General features: G+C 35.4%; 1 protein-coding gene across 1 annotated transcript in view; it reads right to left on the reverse strand.

Moving 5' to 3' along the window:
* Positions 1-23,992, reverse strand: part of LOC123542028 (uncharacterized) — a 50,876-nt gene that overhangs the window by 7,088 nt on the left and 19,796 nt on the right. The window contains exon 4 of the mRNA XM_053531351.1: positions 7,691-7,747. Within this exon, the coding sequence (XP_053387326.1) occupies positions 7,691-7,747 (57 nt within the window). The remainder of the gene's footprint in view (positions 1-7,690; positions 7,748-23,992) is intronic.

A 23,992-nucleotide genomic window follows, 5' to 3' on the forward strand; every position in this document is an offset into this window, starting at 1 on the left:
TACAACTGAATATCAAAACAAACTAACAAGAGCTGTCTGATGACAGCGCGCTCGACTATTCGAAGAACTGATTGCAGAATGGGGTAAAAATATTAACATAGATATTCAGACAAAAGAAAAAAAATAGATTAGATAAACAATGTTCCAGTATTTGTAGATTTCGATAAGTCTTGCACTAAATGGCAATGTGTGAACCAATTTCAAAGTCCAAAAAGGGCCATAATTCAGCCAAAATAGATGACAAAGTTATGTACTCTTGCCTACAAATGGAAATCATAATGATAAACAAGTGTTCAAAGTTTAAAAGCTATATGTCAAATAGTTTTGACAAAACATGGACTTGTATGGAAACAGAACAGATATGCAAGTCCAAAAAGGGCCGTTATTCAGCCAAAATAGATGATAGAGTTATGTACTCTTTCCTACAGATATAGACTATTATACTGAATAAGTGATAAAAGTTTCAAAGCCATATGTCAAACACTTTACACAAAATATGAACTGGTACGAAAAACTTTACCAAGATTTCTCAGTAGAAAGGGGCCATAATTCAGCCAAAATCCTTGATGGAATTATGTACATTTGCCTATAACTTGTCATGGTGATGGTAAACAAGTGTTGAAAGTTTCAAAGCTTTATCTCAAAAGACTTTGCCAAAATATGAACTGGTACGAAAAACTTAACCATGATTTCTAAGTCAAAAGGGGCCATAATTCAGCCAAATTCCTTGATAGAGTTATGTGCTCTTGCCTACAACTGGTCATGGTGATGGTAAGCAAGTGTTGAAAGTTTCGAGGCTTTATCTCAAAAGACTTTGTCAAATAGTGGACTGGTACGAAAAACATAACCAAGGTGTAACGCCGAAGCCGACGCCGTGGTGAGTAGGATAGCTCTACGTATTCTTCGAATAGTCGAGCCAAAAACTAAAATATGAAGATGGAAACACAAAATTAGTATAAAAAGTTTCAAATTGACAGTCCGAATAACAAGTTTAGTCTTTGCTAACTATCATTATATCAAGTCTATTTATAAACCATTTTTTTTGCAGTTTCCGTGTTTTGTTTAGACACAAATTGTAAACGTAAAGAACAACAAGAGAGCCATACTGACCCTATGTCTCTAAGACGACCTTGACTATTTGGGCTTTATTTATTTATTTTGTTGGGTTTAACGTCGCGCCGACACAATTTTACGTCATATGGCGACTTTCCAGCTTTGATGGTGGAGGAAGACCCAAGGTGCCCCTCCGTGCACTATTTCATCACAAGCGGGTACCTGGGTAGAGCCACAGACTTTCCGTAAGTCAGCTGGATGGCTTCTTCACAATGACACATGAGGAATTAAACGCTCGAGTGAGGCTCGAACCCTAATCGATGAGGGGCAAGTGATTTAAAGCCGGCGATCTTAACCACTCGGTCGAGGAGACCTCTATTAAAATAAAAAGTGTTGAATTTACTGATTGGGCCAATATAGTTTACTGATGTTGAATGGTCATATGGAAATATCTCATTGAAAACTTATTCTAACAGACATGAAGTAAATTTGCACACCGCACGTTCTATGAATATTTGCTTAATTCCATGCAGTAGTTGCTGAAAATAATTTTCACTATGACGGAACTACAGTTTACTACATGTAATTGTGAATAGTCAAATGACGATAAATCAGTGGAAAATCATCCAACCGAAGCACCGAAGATAATATTAACAATTCATCTTAATAGTTAAGCTTCCTATGAAACATGGCTAATTTCCGACCAGTAGTTGCGAGAAATACTTCGGACAATAGTTGTACTGAAATATACTACTGTTGAATAATCAAAGGGTAATAACTCGGTATGAAATTATACAACTGAAACCTGAAGATAATATGCGTATCTCCTTACGAGGAAACATTCACCAAATTTCAACATGTAGTTGCTGAGAAATACTCCGGATATGAATTGTACTTTAGTATACTACTATTGAATATTCAAATGGCAAAAACTCGATGAACAATGATTCGACCGGAACATGAAAACAACATGACACTAAAGCTTCTATTTAAGATTCGTTAAAATGTAACCAGTAGTTGCAGGGAGTTACGACGGACAAGAATTTTACTATAGCATACTATTGTTGCATAATCAAATTTGAACAGACTTGTTAGAGATGCACGTTAAGATGGTGCTGACCAAACTTGACGTAATTCTGACCAATAGCTTCATGGGAGAAGATGTTGAAATAACGGTGGGGCCATGATGGTCCTAAATCGCTTACCTGAGTTTCACAATTTACATAAAAAGGTTTGAAAAAGATCCCGTATTTCCGAATTGAAGATTTTAAAGTTTTCTTTAAATAAATGCTGGAGGGTAATGACATTGTTTGTTTGTTTGTGTGTGTGTGGAGGGGTATCACGACACAGAAATGTAATTCAAAATACCTGGAAACATTTATTTTTTTTGGAAGGAGTGGCGGGGGGTGGGGGGGAAGCGGGCGTTGTGGAGTGGGGCATGATTGGGTTATGTAGGTAGAATAATATTGTGGTCGGGTTCGGGACTGGTTGGTTGGGACAATGCAGGTTGAAGATTTTAAGTATTCCTATGTTGAAATTATCTTATAACTGAGTCAGCGGTTTGACGCGTTTCTATAATGCCATTTAAAGAAAATTAGACTCGCCGCTCTGACAGCCGTGTTTTTACATAGAACAGAAAAAAATAAAGGGGTTTTGTTAAAGTGTCACTTAATAACATTGGACTAGCAGTGTCAGAGGAGATGATTTTCAACGATTATCATGTAGCCACATAGGAATATTGGCCTCACATCTTAGCATCAGTTTTTTTAAGAAACAGAATGATATGGAGGAATTTGGTAGCAAATGAACCAAGTGACAGTTCTGTTAAATTATTTCTACATTGTGTTAGCGGTTTTTGAGAAGCAGATATTATAAAGATATTTCCACCCGGTTGTCATGGCAACTATATTTCTGCATGAATGATCCTTGTGTAAAGGAACCTGAAGGGGACCATCTAGCGAACATTCTTGTGAGGTTAGTTGAAAGTGACTTGGTTGTTTAGGAAGAAATGTTCTTCAGAGAATCTGCCAACGACGGGAGGAAGAATGACGGATATCAAACGATCCTAGAAGCTTATTGTAGGCATTTCGTGCACAGGTGAAGATCTGCATTCATGACCCTAATGACTGACATACATATAGATAGAAGACAGAAATAACGTGTTGATAAATGGTACAAATAAGTCTTGTAAGAGCAATGACAAGCTAAATAAGTTTAACAATTTTGACATAATATAACTAAAGTTTGTTATCATATCACTTTCTTACAATGTTATGCCTTTAAGACTTACATTTTTAAATTTAGAAATAACTAGAGCTATCACTAAAGGTGATGAATGTACCCCCCGCATGCACTGACACAGTACATTGCAATTTGATGCACACAAGATTGCATAATTATGTGGACTGTATGTATATAGAATGTATGTATACAGTAAAGTAACAAAAAACAAAGTCCCATAACTATGCAGAATATTTATCTAAAAGAATGTAACATGCACCATGCACAACTAGGCTTGGTACTGATCACTTGTGTGAAGTTTCATTAAATTGTGTCAAGGGGATGAGGAGATATGTTGCGCACAAGATTGTGTCTAAGTATATAGTATAGTAACAAAAAAAAAAAAACAAAGTCCCATAACTCTGCAAATTTTTTGTCTGAAAGAACCTAACATACCCCATGCACAACTACTGTTGTTACTGATCACTTGTGTGAAGTTTCATTAAATTGTGTCAAGGGGATGAGGAGAGATGGTGTGCACAAGATTGTGTCTATGTATATAGCATAGTAACAAAAAAACAAAGTCCCATAACTCTGCAAATTTTTTTTCTAAAAGAACCTAACATGCCCCATGCACAACTACTGTTGGTACTGATCACTTGTGTGAAGTTTCATTAAATTGTGTCAAGGGGATGAGGAGAGATGGTGCGCACAAGATTGTTTCTATGTATATAGTATAGTAACAAAAAAAACAAAGTCCCATAACTCTGCAAATTTTTTTTCTAAAAGAACCTAACATGCCCCATGCACAACTAATGTTGGTACTGATCACTTGTGTGAAGTTTCATTAAATTGTGTCAAGGGGATGAGGAGAGATGGTGCGCACAAGATTGTGTCTATGTATATAGTATAGTAACAAAAAAACAAAGTCCCATAACTCTGCAAATTTTTTTTCTAAAAGAACCTAACATGCCCCATGCACAACTACTGTTGGTACTGATCACCTGTGTGAAGTTTCATTAAATTGTGTCAAGGGGATGAGGAGAGATGGTGCGCACAAGATTGTGTCTATGTATATAGTATAGTAACAAAAAAACAAAGTCCCATAACTCTGTAAATTTTTTTTCTAAAAGAACCTAACATGCCCCATGCACAACTACTGTTGGTACTGATTACTTGTGTGAAGTTTCATTAAATTCTGTCAAGGGGATAAGGAGAGATGGTGCGCACAAGATTGCGTCTACGGACAGACGGACAGACAGACAGACAGACAAACCTGAAACCAGTATACCCCCCCCCCTTACAACTTTATTGTCGGGGGGTACAATGAATCTGTTCAGGACTATATTTATTAAAATATGGGCATGAGTTTGGATGCGCATCCAAACGACTTCCCAAGTTCTATTAATTGATAAAATTATTGGAACATATTTATTATTTCGATTCTTACAACGCAAACAATTCGCATTTTATAGTACAACATTTCCAGCGTAATACGTTATTCGGGTCATATGCTGTTACAATTTACCCCCTATGGTTAGAAAGAGTTACATAGCCAATGAAACGAATAACTATTTGTTTCTTTTTATCAGAATTTTGTATTATTAAGTATTGATGAATTAGTAATCTAACAGCTCGCAAACTAATTATGAAGAGAATCATCAGAGATTAGGCGAGTTGACCCTGTGTTACAAGTTACGAGCTTAACTTTATATGACGTCACATCATGATGACGTCTAACTTTATGTCAAACATCTATGACGTCACCGCTGAATCTTAAGCTAATTGAATACGCTGGTAGAGATCAAAACGTGTTTTACGGTCCTACACATAAGTCAATATGACTTTTTATCATATTTATGTTTTTGAAATGCTGTTTTCAACCGTTTGGCCCTGAAATAATTGTAATGGAACTGAAGTAGAATCTCTTATGCCACAATCATAGGGGGTGAAATGTAACAGCCAACGATATTTTATCGTAGATTCATGTATAGGCGATTACGCTACATGTTTATATAGCTATTGCTGCAGATCGTGTTAGAAGGTTAGTTAAACAAGAGGGCCAAAATGGCCCTATATCGCTCACCTGTTATCATTGCACTTAAGGACAAGAAGGTCAAAAATCATAATCAAGATCAATCAAAAGAATTATGAGAAAATATAGTTGAAATTTTCTTAAAGTTACTTCAAATAAAATTATTTTCAAATTAGGCCAGTAGTTTCATGCCTGAAGGATTACATCAGAGGAGGTTTGGAGAAACATTTTGACTGATGAAGCCCAAAAGACAGGAACAACAAAGGGAAGAAATTTAAAATAAATCTAAGTCCTCAGAAAAAAATCTAAGTCCAAAGGACAGGAACAACAAAGGGAAGAATTTAACCAAAATTAAAAAAAAAATCTTACCAGGTTCAGATATGTCAAAATACACCTAAAAATTGGAGGTATCGTCCATGTTGTACCACAGAGAAGTGGTCTCGGTTTTCCCTATGGCCAATAATAAAAAAGTTTCTTAAATAAGCTATTTATAGTAACATAAAAGGGAAGTAATTAAAAAAAAATATTGTAAGTGAACAAAAGGACCTGCCAAATAAAAACAAGAGCACTGCAATCGACGCAAATGCAGAGCAATATACACACAAAACAAAGTCGTATGACCTTCGACCCCTAAGTGTGATCTTGACCTTGAAGTGAGCCATCCGAAACATGCGCTCTGCACATTGTTTCGATGAGGTGAAGATTTGTGTTAGGTTTCTTTGAAATCCTTCAAGGGGTTCAAAAGTTACAGAGCGGAAGGGAAATTGCTAACCAAAAGACATACTGACAGACGGACACCAAGGCGATAACATAATATGTCCCTTTGGGCGAATTAAAAGGAAGTAGGATCTTATAGTGACACAAGTTGTGTGCAAGTTTGGTTAAAATCAAATCATAAATGAAGCTGCTATTGTGCAGACAAGGTCAAAATAGCTAATTTTGGCCCTTTCAGGGCCCATAACTCTGCAACCCATAATGGGATTTGGACAGTTCAAGAAAGGAACCAAGACCTTAAGGTCACTAAGTTTTGTGCAAGTTTGATTAAATTCAAATCATAAATGAAGTTGCTATTGTGCAGACAAGGTTAAAATATCTAATTCTGGTCCTATCAGGGGCCATAACTCTGGAACCTATAACGGAATATGGCCAGTTGAAGAAAAAAACTGAGATCTTGTGGTGATACAAGTTGTGTGCAAGTTTGGTTTAAATCAAATCATAAATGAAGCTGCTATTGTGCAGACAAGGTCAAGAAAGCTAATTTAGTCCCTTTCAGGGGCCATAACTCTGGAACCCATTATGGGATCTGGTTGGTTCAACACAGAAACCAAGATCCTATGGGGACACACATTTTGTGCAAGTTTGATTAAATTTAAATCATAAATAAAGCTGCTATTGTGCAGACAAGGTCAAAATAGCAAATTCTGGCCCTTTCAGGGGCCATAACTCTGGAACCCGTACTGGGATGTGGCCAATTCAAGAAAGGAACTAAGATCTTCTGGTGATACAAGTTGTGTGCAAGTTTGGTAAAAATCAAATCATAAATAAAACTGCTATTGTGCAGACAAGGTCCAATTAGCTCATTTTGGCTCTTCAGGGGCCATAACTCTGGAACCCATCATGGGATCTGGCCAGTTCAAGAAAGAAACCAAGATCTTATGGTGATACAAGTTGTGTGCAAGTTTGATTAAATTCAAATCATAAATGAAGCTGCTATTGTGCAGACAAGAAATTGTTGATGCACAAAAATAGCAAATTCTGGCCCTTTAAGGGGCAATAACTCTAGAACCCATGATCGGATCTGGCCAGTTTTCGAAAGGAACTGATATATACAAGTTTTGTATAAGTTTGATCAAAATTGCTTGCAAAATGTGGTCTCTAACCTGTTCACAAGAAATTGCAGACGGACGACGGACGGACGGACGGACGACGGACGAAGGGCGATCACAAAAGCTCACCCTGTCACTATGTGACAGGTGAGCTAAAAAGCAAAACAAAGTTCTAAAGTTCTACTCGGATTATACATGTACTTTAGCAGAGCTTTATCAGAACTGCAACTTTAAGTAGTCACACTAATTAAGGTCAAGTGCGAAAGAGTAACAAACGCAGACCGATCATAACAGTTCAACAATAAGCCTTGCATTCAGGTCAGCTAAAACGGAGCTTTATTCATGATATAATTTGCCATCGCTATAAATCGTTATGATGATGTGAAACATTGTTTTCAAGTATGAAGCAAATCCCGTAAGTCATTACACATACTTTTATGTTGTGCAACTGAAAAGTTCATTAAGACCTGTAGTTAAAGATGTTGATGCAGGCTGCAGTCTCGTAATATAACCCTTCTTATATAAGATAATAGTAGATAAACAAAGATTTTCTTACTTCTAAATAAGATAGTAGCTGTTGTCGCTGTTGCCCTGATGATGCATGCAAGCTCATCTGAAACATAAAATGGAACAAAGATAACACAGATATAGAGATTGTACTCTATGTCATATGTATGTTGGTGGTGGTTAAAGGACGTATTTATTAAAGAAGTGTATACTGAAAAAGGTTCTAGATAAGCCGATACATTTTTCCTGTAAAAAAAAACCCTGAGGCAAAAGCAATATGTTTGCAGTAAACTACATACTTTGCAATCCATATTGCTTTAACAAAACAATGAAAATTAAACATAAATATTTTTGACAAACATGGTACAGACGAACTATAGACAAGTAATGAAAACACTCCAGCTTTTTAGCATTTTGCGCCGGAGATACAACATACAGCAAAGACATTTTTTTCTTGAAATTTTACAGAAGTGAAAATTATATATTATAAACGTTTGAAATTAGATTTATAGTTAGCTTCACATTAATTATACAATAAAATTAAATGCATTCGGAAGAGTGTAGTAGATTTCTAGTTCACAAAATGTCTTTGCTTTGAACTTTTACAGTAATTATTTTGCATAAGTGCATGATGATATACCAAAGTAAAAGAAATGTAGACACGTTGGACTGAATCTAGTGTTGTTTGGTTACCTTAGTACAGACCGCCGATAAAAATATCTACTGTATCTCGTTTCCTATTGTAATGTCTAACGACACCGGCCATAATTACGGGTCATAAGATGTCTTGCACCTTTGGATCGTGTAAGAAGTATGTGTACAGTCTTTCATATCATATTTATCAAGACATGTGCACACGTATGTATCGTGTTGCTATTGACGTAAACGATTAATTGAAGTATAAGAGTATTTGCAGTTTAAATGACCAGAATAACCTATCACGGAAAGTAGCAAGAGCTGTCTGTTCAAAAATTGATGCAAGTATGCGGTAAAAATATTATTAGAGATTTTCAGATTTCTAATTTCTATGTCAAAATGCCCATAACTGAGCAACAGTCATTGTCCTTGTTATGTAGTCTTGCCTTCATATGGAAACTATGATGGTAAAAATGTGGTCAACATTGTTTCAAAGCCATATATCAAACAATTTAGAAAAACCACTGACTTGATGGTATTAAAATTTGAACTGATTTCCAAGTCCAAAAAGGCCAAAGAAATCAGCCAAATATTATTGAGATTGTTGAGCTACATACACTTGACTACAGATGGAGATAATGACGATGAACAAGAGTTACAAGTTTCAACGCCAACTATATGAACTAGATTTGATAAAAATCGGACATGTTCCTCAGCTGAATCAATTTCAAGATCAAAGTATTTAATAATTCAGACAAAATACTTGATGTCGTTATGTACTATTGCCTACAAATAGAAACTGTTAAAATTATCAAGTAACAAAAGCCTCAAAGCCAAATGTCCAACAATTTACACAAAATATGAACTGTTATGACCTGTTACGAAAAGCTGAACCAATATTTGTAAGTTTAAAGCGGCCTAAAATTCCCGATGACGTTAGGTACTCATGCCTAAAACTGGACATGGTTAAGGTAAACAGGTGTTGAACGTTTCAAAGCTATATGTCAAGAAAGCTTTGTCAAAATGTGTATGGTACAAAAAACTTAAGCAAGCTGTGACGTGCACGCCGGCGCAGTGGTGAGAGGATTGCTCTCATTATTTTTCCAGTAGTCGAGCTAAAACTGACAAGTCTTATTTACTTGGAGTTGTTACAATAGCATTTCCTTAGAACCAAAGTAAAACGAGTTTTTTTCCTAAGGATGCTGTTTTTTGTTCTCACAGGACATTAAATAATTAGGTTTTCTTTCATATATACATATGTTCAAACTTTACAAATTGGTAAAGATCCTTAACCGAGTTAAACGGACAGCTTAAAGAATTGACTGTAGAAAATATCCGTGAAATTATTTTGAAATTGGGCCAGCGATTTCTGACGGGAAGTTTCCACGACATGGATCTAGGAAATATTATATATATTTGACCAAACTTAGTACATTTTGTATAAGGCCATGGAAGAAATATGGAGCTAGCCAAACAATAAGTGGTGTGCAAGTTTATAGCATGATAAAGACTCATGCAAGTTTTTATCCATTTACATCATATATGTTTTTAGCAAAACGCTTCACCTCTGGAAAAAGGGGGCGGAGGTAGACAAAAATTAGAAAGTGCGCAAATTAATATCATGATTAAGACTCAATCAACGTTTACTCATTATATATATGACACGTTTTGAGTAAGGCTTGCCACAAGGTGAAAATGTGCATTTTAGCTCGAGTATTCGAAGAATAAGTAGAGCAATCCTTCTCACCACGGCGTCGGCGTCACACCGTTGTTAAGTATTTCGTACCAGTCCACATTTTGACAAAGTCTTTTGAGATAAAGCTTTGAAACTTTCAACACTTGTTTACCATCACCATGTCCAGTTACAGGCACGAGTACATAACTCCATCAAAAGTTTTGGCTGAATTATGGCCCTTTTGACTTAGAAATTTTTATTAAGCTTTTCGTACAAGTCCACATTTTGTTTGTTTGTTTGTTTTGGGTTTAACGCCGTTTTTTGACAGTATTTCGGTCATGTAACGGCGGGCAGTTAACCTAACAAGTGTTCCTGGATTCTGTACCAGTACAAACCTGTTCTCCGAAGTAACTGCCAACTTCCCCACATGAATTATCAGAGGTGGAGGACGAATGATTTCAGACACGATGTCTTTTATCAAATCGCCACGGAGAACATACGCCCCGCCCGGGGATCGAACTCGCGACCTCTCGATCCGTAGTCCGACGCTCTCCCTACTGAGCTAAGCGGGCGGGCTTAGTCCACATTTTGACAAAGTCTTTTGAGATAAAGCTTTGAAACTTTCAAAACTTATTTACCATCACCATGTCAAAGTTATAAGCAAGAGTACATAACTCCATCAAGGAGTTTGCCTGAATTATAGCCCCTTTTGACTTAGAAATCTTGATTAAGTCTTTCATACTAGATCATATTTTGTGTAAAATTGTTTGACATATGGCTTTAAAAATTTCATCATTTGTTCAGTGTAACAGTCTCTATCTGTACACAAGAGTACATAACTCTGTCATCTATTTTGGCTGAATTATGGCCCTTTTTGGACTTGGAAATTTGTTCTGTTTTCGTACAAGTCTAGTTTTGTCAAAACTATTTGACATATGGCTTTTAAACTTTGAACACTTGTTTATCATCATGAATTCCTTCTGTAGGCAAGAGTACATAACTCTGTCAACTATTTTGGCTGAATTATGGCCCTTTTTGGACTTGGAAATCAGTTAAATTTTTCATACAAGTCCATATTTTGCCTATTAGTAACCAGTTTAGTGCGTCGCGAACTTTGGACGGACGGACGGACGCACGCACGCATGCACGCACGGACGGACAAGACCAAATCTATATGCCCCCAAATTGGGGCCACAAAATGTTTTATTTGATTTGACTTAGTGACATAATTTTTAAAGTCATATGCCACAGTTTTGACCTTGACCTTAAAATTCACAGAGACAACCCTTCTGACAAAGTTTTATGGAGATTAAGGAGAAAACTTTGACTCTACAGTGGTAACAAGGTTTTTATTATTTGAACAACTGACCTAGATTTTAAAGTCAACTGACGCAGTTTTGGACTAGATTTCGTATTGACAAACATTTTGTAAACTTTTATGAAGATCAAATAGAAAAAGTGGTCTCTAGTGTTTAAAAATCTCTCCCTTTAATTGTTCTATTAGCCTTATGTTTTACCACTTTCGAACACTTCTGCGATCTCATTAAATGTTCATTGTTCATGTTTCATTCTGACCAAGTTTCATTAATGGTGTTTATTAAGGAATGATATTAATAAATACACATTTGTATTAGTCTAATATTTGTATTTCAAGTACATATTTTGCCAAAATTAATAAGAATTACAAGTTTATAAAAGTATTATTACTCCTTTTGTCTATCTCGGTTGCGCAATCAAGATTGAAAAGAGATGAATTTCAAAGCTTCGCGTCGTTTAAAGACTTGCCTTTACCTTTATGCTCAATGTAATTGAAATATCCCATCATTTATTGAGCGCAAATTTAATTGAAATCAAACGAAATAGTCCACTTACAAATATATATAAAAGAGAGGTACAGTCAAACCTGTGTTAAAGACCACCTCTGAACAGAGACCACCTGGCTCTAAAGACCACATGTTTTTTTCCCATTTTAACATTTACAGTGTATTTTAACCTGTGAATAAAAACCACCTCTTCATAAAGACCACATTTTGGCTCTCCCAAGGGTGGTCTTTATAGACAGCTTTGACTGTAATTTCAAAATTTCATAAACAATAATAAAATATACAAGTTAAATAGGGATCTTTTCGTTCCTTAAATAAATCCCTAACAGAATTAATGAAAACTGAAAGATGTCATAAAATATTGCTAAAATATGATTGACCACCTTTAAGACCGGGTTAATATTGCAACCACTAAAGTATTTTAAAGCGACTAACCCATACATCGTGTTGTGAGAATCTATAAAATCAAACTTTTACCTATAAATGTTCTAACAATGTATTTTTCATTGAAATCTGTCCCATATTGTTGTTTTCCTAATAAATAAAAAATGAAAACATTCGTCTTCCCTAACTGATAAAGGTTTTCCGGTTTATAATCAAACGGAATCCCCGGCCTTCAGCAGCGAGCACAGACACTTGGGGTTCGGACCCCCACCCACCCCCACTCTCCTCCGCCCTTGGTTAAGTTTAGCCAATAGTTGTTAGCATTTTACCATGTATTGAGCTTAGATGACGATCATAAAACGCATTTTGTAACATTTCAGCGTGTTTTAAAAAAATGTATTTTTTACCATCAATGCTCTCAATACTACAAGATATGAAACATCGCACAGACACTATGGAAACAATAGCCAATTAAACTTTTAAATAAACCCCTACCAATGAATAAGTGGTATCATTCGAAGTGTGTGTTACCATTCTGTCAAATGACACCGGTCCTGACAAATATCATTTGTATTCTGACGAGAAATCAATAAATACTATAAATCAATTAATCTAAATTTTATGGAACACTTCCTTGCGAATTGATCCCTGCTTTGTACAGCGCATATCGTTACCGGGTACCAAAATTAATACCGTTACGACTACATTATACCGGATTATCGCTTCATCAAGTGTTACACGAGGTTTGTTTACATAGCGGAAAAACTGGTTTGTTTGCACCTTGGACAGGTATTTCTATCGGAGCACTCCAGAGTAAGTAAAAACGTATTTTTAAAAGTTGTCAATTATGTTAAGTGCTAGCCAAGGTTTATTTTACTCGGCTGCAATAAACAGATAAATGGCCACAATATTATTATAACTGGACATGGTGGGACGGGGAAATCATACGTCCTGTCTAAGTTTGCAGAAGATATAGCCAAGAAAGAAAAGGTAATTTCCATTACATGCAGTACAGGCATTGCTGCAGCACAAAGTCATAACTGAGAAACACCCATTTTAATTTGAAACCAAGGGAGATAATTTGATATAATCAGTCCATAGTTATCTACCCTGATAGTCTAAGTCCAACTTATGACAATAATGAAATTTCAAATGAGTCCTATAAATACTGAGATAAATTCATTTTTTTAACCAGGGGAGGTAATCATACAGAGTACATGCCTTTACAACAATATATTAGAAAAGTAAGTAAAATAGAAATTTCTTATCATGGAAGACATAACTAACGTTTCAAACCAATCTCATTAGAAGCTGCTAGGTATATTCATTTACATACAAAAATAAAGGGGGGTAATTTATCATAAATTCAGTCAATATGTATCTTTACTGATTGTCCAAGTCCATCTGATATCATAAATGAAATTTCAGATCAGTATTTTCATTAGTTACGGAGAAATATACATTTTAATTTGAAATAAGGGAAGATAATTTGACATAAAATCAGTCCATAGTTATCTATCCTGATTGTCTGAGTCCAGCTAATGACAATAATAATATTTCAAATGAGTCCTATAAGAACTTACTGATATAAATCCATTTTGATTAAAATCAGAATAGGTAATCATATACAAAATAACTCCAGAACCTATGATTTGATTTGACAGATTCATCGTGGACTCCAAAAATTATTGTTGTTAGAGATATTTTGCAAGTTTATATCAAATCAAACCATTAATGAAGTCTCTATAGGGATAGAAAGGCCAAAATGGCAAATTTTGCACCTTTAAGGGGCCATAACTCTGGAACCCATTGTGGGATCTGGCCAGTTTTCGAAAAGAATCGAGATATATGCCAATACAAGTTGTGTGCATGTTTGATTAAAGTTGATCTCAAAATGTGGTCTCTATCATGTTCACAAGCAAACAATAGCAAATTTTGGCCCATTAAGGGACCATAACTCTGAAACCCATGATGTGATCTGACCAGTTTTCAAAAGGGACCTAGATATTATGCCAAATACAAATTGTGTGCAAGTTTATTAAAGTTTATTGCAAACCGTGGTCTCTATCGTGTTAATAGCCAAACATTGCAAATTCTGGCACTTTAAGAGGCCATAACTCTTGAACCCATGATGGGATCTGGCCAGTTTTCGAAGGAATCGAGCTATTAAGCCGATACAGATTTTGTACAAGTTTGATTAAAGTTGATTTCAAAATGTTGTCTCGATCGAGTTCTCAAGCAAAAAACAGCTTAGTAAATTCTGGCCCTTTAAGGGGGCATAACTCTGGAACCCATGATAGGATCTGGCCGGTTTTCGAAAGGAACCGAGATACTATATCCATACAAGTTGAGTGCAAGTTTAATAAAAATCAAATACAAAATGTGGTCTCCATCGTGTTCACAAAGAAATTGTGGACGGACGACGGACGGACGACAATCACAAAAGCACTATGTGACAGGTGAGCTAAAAGTGGGATCAGTTTCAGTTATATTTCTTTCACAATATACACCATCCTCAGGAGGTGTCATAAAAAATAGTGGCTTAATATGCTTTGATGACGCAAAGGGGATTTCATACTGATCAGGGTGTTCGGCAAGGTTCATGCTTGGGCCAAAATGTTCAGTGCATATATATCTCTTTATGGAAGATGATACTACAATATACATGCCACTTATATTAAACAATAAAAACACTTAAAAATTAACCGAATTACTTAAAACTTACAACTGCACAATGTACACATGCATATGCAATTCAATCCCTTCAAATGTTTTAAGTTGTAAAATATACCCTGGCACTACCGTCTAAAATCATATATAATTTTGCTGCCAAACTAACATGTTAACGCCTCTGAAAAGGGTTAAACGGTACGACAGGACAGGTATCTCCATATATACATAAACCTCAAGGTCTGTGTGCAATCCACGTTTTATATTCATGCAACGAAAAAGTACAGCTTAATTGCACAAATATGAAGCAATATATATTTTATAACTAGGAGAACGATTAAGATTTTTAACACATTATAAAGTACTTACCAAGATATTTCCACATTTTCTGCCCGTTTATCGTCGTACACAAAATTGGACTATCGGCGACAGTAAGTAGTGATAATCTGGTTTGACATAGTCGTAAGCGTATTAATTTTGGTACCCGGTTTATGACATGCGCTAAACAAAGCGGGGGTCCAGCGCAAGCAAGTGTTCCCATTGTTCGTCCTAGCTTTCATATCTTGTAGTATTGAGAGCATTGATGGTAAAAAATACATTTTTTTAAAACACGCTGAAATGTTACAAAATGCGTTTTATGATCGTCATCTAAGCTCAATACATGGTAAAATGCTAACAACTATTGGCTAAACTTAACCAAGGGCGGAGGAGAGTGGGGGTGGGTGGGGGTCCGAACCCCAAGTGTCTGTGGCAGCGAGCACGTAACATTGAGAACATGATAATCAATAGAGCGTGCAAGTATAGGTATCGCGTAGTGTAATGGCCTTTTAAAAATGTAACTAAATTAAACAATAAATAAATATAAAATGAAGTCAGCACACTATTGTCCTTACTATTGGCCTTGCATTTATGAATATTTCATACTGTTGCGTAAATTATTGCTTAATAGCGATGTAGCGATATAACTATTACATATGAATAGAAAATATTAAACAGACTACTGTCTTTTGATATCAATGTTATCAGGTCGAGGTTGATAGACCTATGGGCTGGAAGGGGTTAGGGAATCGAGCCCATTCGGCCCATATCTGCCGAGCCTGATAGCATTTATCAAAAGACAGTTGTATGTTATTATATTTATGATGAAACTCATACAACCTACCTAGAACAACATATGTCCTCATCTTTTATTTCATAAATGTTGACTTCTGAAGCAGAATTATTAATAAATTCATATCTTACGGATTTTAACATTCATCAGCCCCGGAATAACTTGAACGGAACAATACGGCAACCATACTGCTTTCCACTCCGACAATGTTTATTTACTTTCTGATATTCTTATATAAACAAAATATCAATGAAATAAACTCGTATCTGCGTACAAACCATTCTCTTGAATAAATCAAAGCATGCTTTATTTCTACTTTATTAAACATTTGACTCAGTCAGAGATACTTTAAACTTTGAGTTTAATCACTAAATTTACACTGGTCCAAGAAATAATAACAACACAAACACTTTTGCTACTAATTAATAAACAGGGCGTATGAACAGGGAGTGGGGATGGGGGGCAGAAAGCCTGCATCCCCCCCTCCCCCCCATTAATTTGACCGATAATGGTAATTCTCTTAGCAATGTTTGACAGCGAAACAATTTTAGTTGATTTACATAATGTTTGACCGCCCCCCTCATGTGTATTGTAAACCTTTCCAAGAATTGATCAAATGGCATGGTGACATTGTGATGTCACGATGAACGTTCCAAGTGATATTGTCTGTGTGATAAATGTGGAGACAACCATCTTTAAGGAGTTGAGATTGCAGAATTTGTTGTTTTGAAGGTCATGTAACACCAAAACTAGATTCTGTAGTACAATTCGATGTGGAAGGAAACAGATGTAAAAATTAGTCTATCAATATGGGAGGTGTTTCATTTTGATATCAGTTCAATGACCTGATATCAAAACAAAATATCAGACACGTGATATCAGACACTTCGCAGTTTGCGAAGTAGTTGCATGATAAGCTACTCTATAATTTAACTTTTATCGCATGTGCAAGAAGCTGCGCGGACAAATCGTTAACCTGCCAATCTCGGTGTTGATTGTTCGAGTAGACTGCATCTGACCTATTTTTTTTTTCATTTTTTTTCTACAAATTTTACAAGAAGAAAAATGCCACACTTGCCTGATTAAACTATTAAACTTTATGGTCAATTTCTTGAAATAAATACACGTGTAGTCTAGTTAACCATTGTGAAACAAAATGAATAAAAATATGTAATTTTAGTTTCTCAGATAAAAAAGAAAAAGCACTTGTCAACAACGTTTCAAGAAAATGAATACTGCAAATAGCAGATAGAATTTGTGAAAGTTGTTACGTAAATATTGTTAGAATTAATTTAAAAGGAATATCATAATATAATAAATAAAATATAATATAATAAAAGAATTACAGAAAAAAACTTTTAAGGAAAGTGGTCTGAGATGTTTTTTGAACTCGTTGTAACATCCATGGGAGTCAAACACCTTACCACCACGTCATAGTGTCATTGATTTTTTGATATAGGTTATTTCAGTAATACATGTATAGATATTTTAGGGATAGAAATTTTGCTTAAACTAACGAAAATCCCCGAAATCATTTGCGAAGACTAATGAGTGTCAGGCCAATACTTGCAGACAATACGTTTACGATGCAATCAGTGGTTTCTTGTTGATCGGGCGGTTACGGTATTCGTAGAATAATTTTTCGTTGGGAGTTTGATTCCGAGTCCTGTAAAAAAATTGTTTTAAAACTGTATTTTATTTTTCAACATGAATCAACAAAAACAAAACGAGTTAGTTAATCTAGTTCTAACTTGTTCACTAACTTATACATAATTATATCACTATTGACACATAATTCTGTTATACACAAACACTCCGCCATTGATATGGTCTTGTGTTTTTCAAGTTTTCCTGTGATATTTTAACCTATACGGGTTAATTTTAATAAATTTACAAGATTACATTTCAATTTGATAAAAACATTGCCCGGTCATGATTTCAGTATCGATTTTGTTAAATATACTACCAATTTTATACGAAAATAGGAAACAAAAGAATGAAATCGAAACCAGGGAAACACAGTTTTTCACAAAGTATGTAATGCAACAAAATGTCGGTCGAATGCAAGGTTCGAACCGTCAAAACTATCGCTATTAAATGGATACGTATTCATCCACTCAACCTACAGCGCCGCCAAGCCATCTGTTGATATCCAGCGTATATCTTCACTTTAAACGAGAGTGCTACTTATTATTGTTGTTGTTGTTGTTGTTATTTAATCAAAAGCGACTCAGTATTGTGCGATACCTATAGATTCTTATCCGCTCTATTATTAGAAGCAAAATAAACGCGTGCAAAGTGTATGAGCCGCGCCAATGGCATCAGACCAGGAAGAGAATGCCTCTGTACATGTTATACCCTGCCCCTAGGTATCATATAAGAACCATGGTCATGAAGGGAAAATAAACTAATCCGTTTAATCCCTACATTTCTCAAATTAAACGCGCAGTTCGGCGAATGGGTACCTAGTATATTGAACAAGCGCTAAGTTATCTTCCATCGTGCACCAGCCGTATTGCCTCAATATTCCACATTGCTGAGATTATCAACATAATTTATGCTTTCGTCAACGATACAGATTAAACTTGCGTCACCTTCTCTAATGAACATCCGGTCTAGAGGTCACGGCAGTGTACGCATGTTTGGCGAAATACAGAATTAAAAAAAAATCACAATTTTACATTAAAACTCGTAATGATGAATAAAATTCATCTTGTATAGAGAGCTATGATCTTTAATTTGAAATTGTACATTGGTCTGCATCTGTTCTGTTTATTTTATTCATTTGCACATTTATGCTGCATTTTCACATTTTAGCGAACACGTGTAGTGAAATGACGATTGACATGCATTTTTACAACAGTCAATCAGAATGGTTTGGTAATCTAGAACAGAACTTTACCAGGGAAGTTCAAGCAAGTTTTTGTTTTGTGTAACGTTAAAGTAACTATAAACTACGCGTTGTTTTTCTAAGATAAATGTGTTGAAGAAATGTGACCGGTACACAATGGAAGACAGATTACCACTTGGTTGATATCCATAGTAAACAATTACCGAACTGAGTGTTTTAGGTATGAAATGCGCGATTGAAACGGGTAGGTATATTTTCCCCTTCATTACCATTGTTCTTATATGATACCTAGGGCTAGGGTATAACTATGGAAGGGGATATCCGCCATTTCACACATTATAGTAGTTGAAATTTCAATATGCTAATTCATTTCCCATGTTGCTTTTTAGAAAGGCATTATTCCTATTTACATGTAAACTTATGATATTTTAATTATAACACTACTTTTAATGTTGTAACCAATGAAAATTAAAATGATTTTTATCATTCAGTCATAAGAATTCATACGCAGAAATCTTGAGAAAAAATAAGTATTCAATTTGCTAATTATGCCAAAAATATGAAAACCGTTGAGTCAAAATTAACTTAAAAGACTTTATATAAAATTATTTAATTATTATTAAGAATTTATTTTGCTAACTTTGTCATTTCAAGTATGCTTAAATTGGCATTGATAAACTTCTTATTCCTATTTTCAATTTAATTTTGATTTGGTAATATGAATGACATTTTAGTCATTTCAATTGCATGTTGTCAATCTAAATTCGTTTCTTTGCGCTAAAATGGGGCCTTTTAAGTAAAGGGGAATGACTGGCAAAGCAGTAAAAAATAATAAACGCTCCCCGTACCGGTGTCGACAATATTTTATACTAAGAAAATAAGTCCGCCTACAGCCGTTCCATTAAAAGACGAAGCTTAGGTAATTCTGAACATTTAAATGATGACCCCGGTATTAAAATACATAGTTGTAACCAAAGAAACAGCCAGAGCTCAAACGGGTCAAAGCTGAAGTATTTTTATTTCGACTTAGAAAGTGAACCCGGTCGGGATTTTCCGATGGACTTTGGTTGGTACCTAAATAGATCTACCAAACGGTTGGCCTTGACCCGATCCCTAAGCTTGACCTTAAAAAAAATCAACCGCAGAAAAATGAGGAAGTCGAAAATCCCAGAAGTTCTCAGAATAATGCACTTTTTTACATTTTCACTTTTCATCATCTCATTTTTCAGCTCTTAGACTACCAAACAAAATTATTGATTTTTTCTAAAGAGCTTAAAAAATGGGCACACCCAGGCAAAGTCCCGAAGGGGTTACGCAGTCGATATGCAAAAGATTAAGGTCAGATTCGAACATTTTTCCTCTCACCTCTAGGGTCCGGGTGTCGGATATGTCCCTGATACCGAATTTTAGAAATCGAAATTAAAGTATCAAAAACTATATTTCTTCTCATAGTGTGAATCCTACATTTTTTACCAATCAGAGCGAGTTATATTTCCAAAAATGTGGCTTCTTATTCCTGAAGACTAATGCGACTGTAGCGATAGTCTACATGCTGAAGAGCGTCTACTAATTGCGCATGCCTACCAATGGCCACCCCTTCATTAATATTCTTTTTTTTTCTGAAAAGGTATGTATTAAGTCACGTTACAAAATATCAAGGTCAATTACAAATAAATCAGACATCTTGTTTTTGTAATGGAAGATAGACAAGAGACAACAAAATATAAATTTTCAAAAACTTGTTGAATTTTTAATTCCACGAAACAGAATTTATTGCATTTTTGATGCAGTATGGATACGGTTCAATCCATGCAAACCATACTGATACACCCGATGATTAACATACAAATGCAATTACATAGAAAATAATCCAAACGTCTTACAAATATCCATCTTTCAACAAAACCATAGTTTTTACACATGATGGAACAAATAATGTTAATGAATCGTCATATGATCCAGGTTTTTCGCATTCATTTTTCATAATTTCCATAGGTTTATCACTATATTCTACATTTCGCGTTCTACCGAGCTTGAGGTCTGCTGAGTACCATCTGGTCAGACGCCAGACTGTTGCGTCACGTTACAGTCATCACTACATTGCAAACTAGATTTGAGCCGCTCCATGAGAAAACCAACATACTAGTAGTGACTTTGCGACCAGCATGGATCATGACCAGACTGCACGGATGCGCAGGCTGGTCTGGATCCTTGCTGGTCGCAATCGCACTATGTTGGTTTTCTCATGGTGCGGCTCATTTAATGATTACGGTTTAATCATCATTTTCCTGTTTAGCATTAATCGAGGTCGAGGTCGATGACCGCTGAAACGATGTGTCTAGAACATTACTTATTAAATAAGTACATATATCGTATTTCAAAGGAAACATACACACATTTCTGTTACTTTGAGGTGTAAGTCAAAGAATCCGATACGATTCACGTGATTTGTAAACGTCAATAAATGAACACGACTCTGCCATTCTGATTGGTCAAACGTAGATTTCACACTATGTCAGATAGAGTCCATGAAGAGAATTCTTCTAGAAAAAGAAATCTCGGTCGGTCACTCCGCTACTCTCCGTTTCCCTCCCTATCGGTTTCTTTTTCACGAAGAATTCACTTCATAAACTCTATCTATAACGTAGGGTTTGACATTTTTAACTAGATATTCTGTATTATTTAATACTACAGAATAAAAGACATTCAGGTCCCCCCCCCCCCCCCCCCCCGGTTGGATTAGACCTGTATCTAGAGGGGTTCGGGCCCCGGGCCTGAAATCAATATTTTAAAAAATGATCATTTTCAATCAAATATTACGACAATGGTAGTAGGGATATCTTAATAAAAGTTACATGTATTTATAGAACTTTCAATGAATATTTCATAAAGATAGGGATAGCGCAAGGTTTAAACCCGATCCTAATGGTCGACCGGGCTCGAACATGGGTGCAAGGTCCAAACGTAAAAAGAAACACGTACATGTACTTTATCTATCTAAAACGTATTTTACAACTACTAAAGTAACAAGCTTTTGGTATAAGTATATCTATTTTTTCTATGGAAAAAAAATAGGTTCAGGTATGTTGTGTCCGTCTGTACGATCTGTAGACTTGCTATGGGGACCGTATAACGGTAATTTTTGTAGCATTTTTTGACAATTTCATCAGTTTCATTTTATTATAAAAAGGGTTAGGAACAAGCTATCAAATTGAAATTTCTTTACATAAGTAATTGGAACTATCATTTAAACGAATATGAAAATCAATTTTCCCCGACTGACACGCCGTCGGGAACACTTGCTGAGCCTTGGCATTTTTGACTTGTAAAATATTAGCCGCAAAATAACGAAAACATGCTTACATAAACTATTTATTTTGCATCAATAACTGCAAATAAAACTTAACACTTATCTTTATAAAAATATAATATCTGAAAGATTGTAAAAACAAAACTTTTCGTCTATCTGTATGTAATTTAGGATAAAAGCTGTATTTCCGTACATTTCCGTAAGGAAAAATTCCGTGTTTTCATCAACTTAAATTATTGTAGAATGTTCCAAACATAAGATGTTTTAGAGAAACAACTTTTATAAATTAAATCTAAACATTATCTAGAAAGATATGTAATTTGTATATATTTACCACCGACGGTTTTGTCGGGGAACCGTCTCAAAATGTACATTTTTTGTGTGAAAATATGCATACTTCATATATTAAATTGAGGGATGGACCTTGTCGAAAGAGTCATATCTTCATAACCTCCTGACACCCATAGCCAACTCAGGTACTTGAACATCGTGTTACTTTGAAGCAAGGATCCATACCTGGTCGACGATGCATAAAACTGGTACATATTTTGGTCAAACGGGATTCAATTGGATCCAAAGCCTTCCAGACATTGTACAAAGCCGTATTTTCTATGTTGTAGGCATACCTTGTATCCATATATGACATGCCCTGGCCTCTAGGGTTATCATGGGTACTAAAACATGTCCTCAATCAATAGCCAGGACTTGCACCTATACAACCATGTAGAATATATGTATATTTCTTTGGCATAAAGGCTCGAATCTGGTCGAAAATCTCTTAGACATATTCAAAATAGTTAGAAGACAAAACGGTGTCCTTATTCGACCCTACATACTTGCACGACCATGTATGATACATGTATATATCATGGTCATAGGGGTTCGAACCGGGTTTAAAGCCTTTCAGACATGGACATATTTCCTAAATTTAAACACTGCCCGGTAACCTTAAATGGCCTACCTTGACCCATATGGGTACGTCAGATACTCAAACTTGGTCTCATTCGATGGCCAGGACTCATATATATATATGACTATTTATAATATATGTATATTTCTTTGGCATAGGGACTCGAACCCGGTCGATAACCTTTTAATCAAATGGTCAAATAGGAAGTTAGAAGACCAAATAGTGTTCGCTCTGACCCCTAGGGCTATCCAATATACTCAAACATGTCAGGATCGATAACCACACATCAACGTTTGATACGTTGTATGTTTTGGTGATACAGGGTCGAACTTTACTGAAATTATTTTTGACGTAATCAAAATAGGCAGATTCAAACACTATAGCTTGTTACCTTGTACGACTTGCCCTGACCCCTCGGGCTATACTAGGTACCCAAACAATCTTTAGCTTGAAACTGTGCCTACAAGGGCATGTATAATACCTGTACATATCATGGTCATAGGTATTCGAGCCAGATTTAAACCCTTCCAGAAATGGTCAAAATTGTCATATTTCTCAAGTTAGAACACTACGTAGAGGTGAAAATGGACGTTGCATCGGAGAGGGAGCAGTTATTATTATACGGCGACCTCTGTCGTAATAATGAAGACTGGTTCTCGGCATTGTTTAATAACGACAAAATTATTATGAGAACAATGGTATTTTGTTGCAGTCATTATTATGAGGTCGATTATATGTTTGATAAACATTCCATTGTGCGAATGATGTTCGTTTTTATCAAACACATAGATAAGATCTCATTTATGCCTCTGCTTTTTAAAGTACTGTTTCTGTATCTAAATATAAATAATGTTTTGAAAACAACAAAAATGCAACAAGAAATGTAAAACAATCAACTCAATTTAAAGTATTTGAAATTGTTTAATAAAAATATATAAAGTTATAACTGAAACATTTTAACATTTCATTAAAAACACTAAC

This window comes from Mercenaria mercenaria, chromosome 19 (assembly GCF_021730395.1).
Source record: "Mercenaria mercenaria strain notata chromosome 19, MADL_Memer_1, whole genome shotgun sequence".
Classification (NCBI taxonomy): domain Eukaryota; kingdom Metazoa; phylum Mollusca; class Bivalvia; order Venerida; family Veneridae; genus Mercenaria; species Mercenaria mercenaria.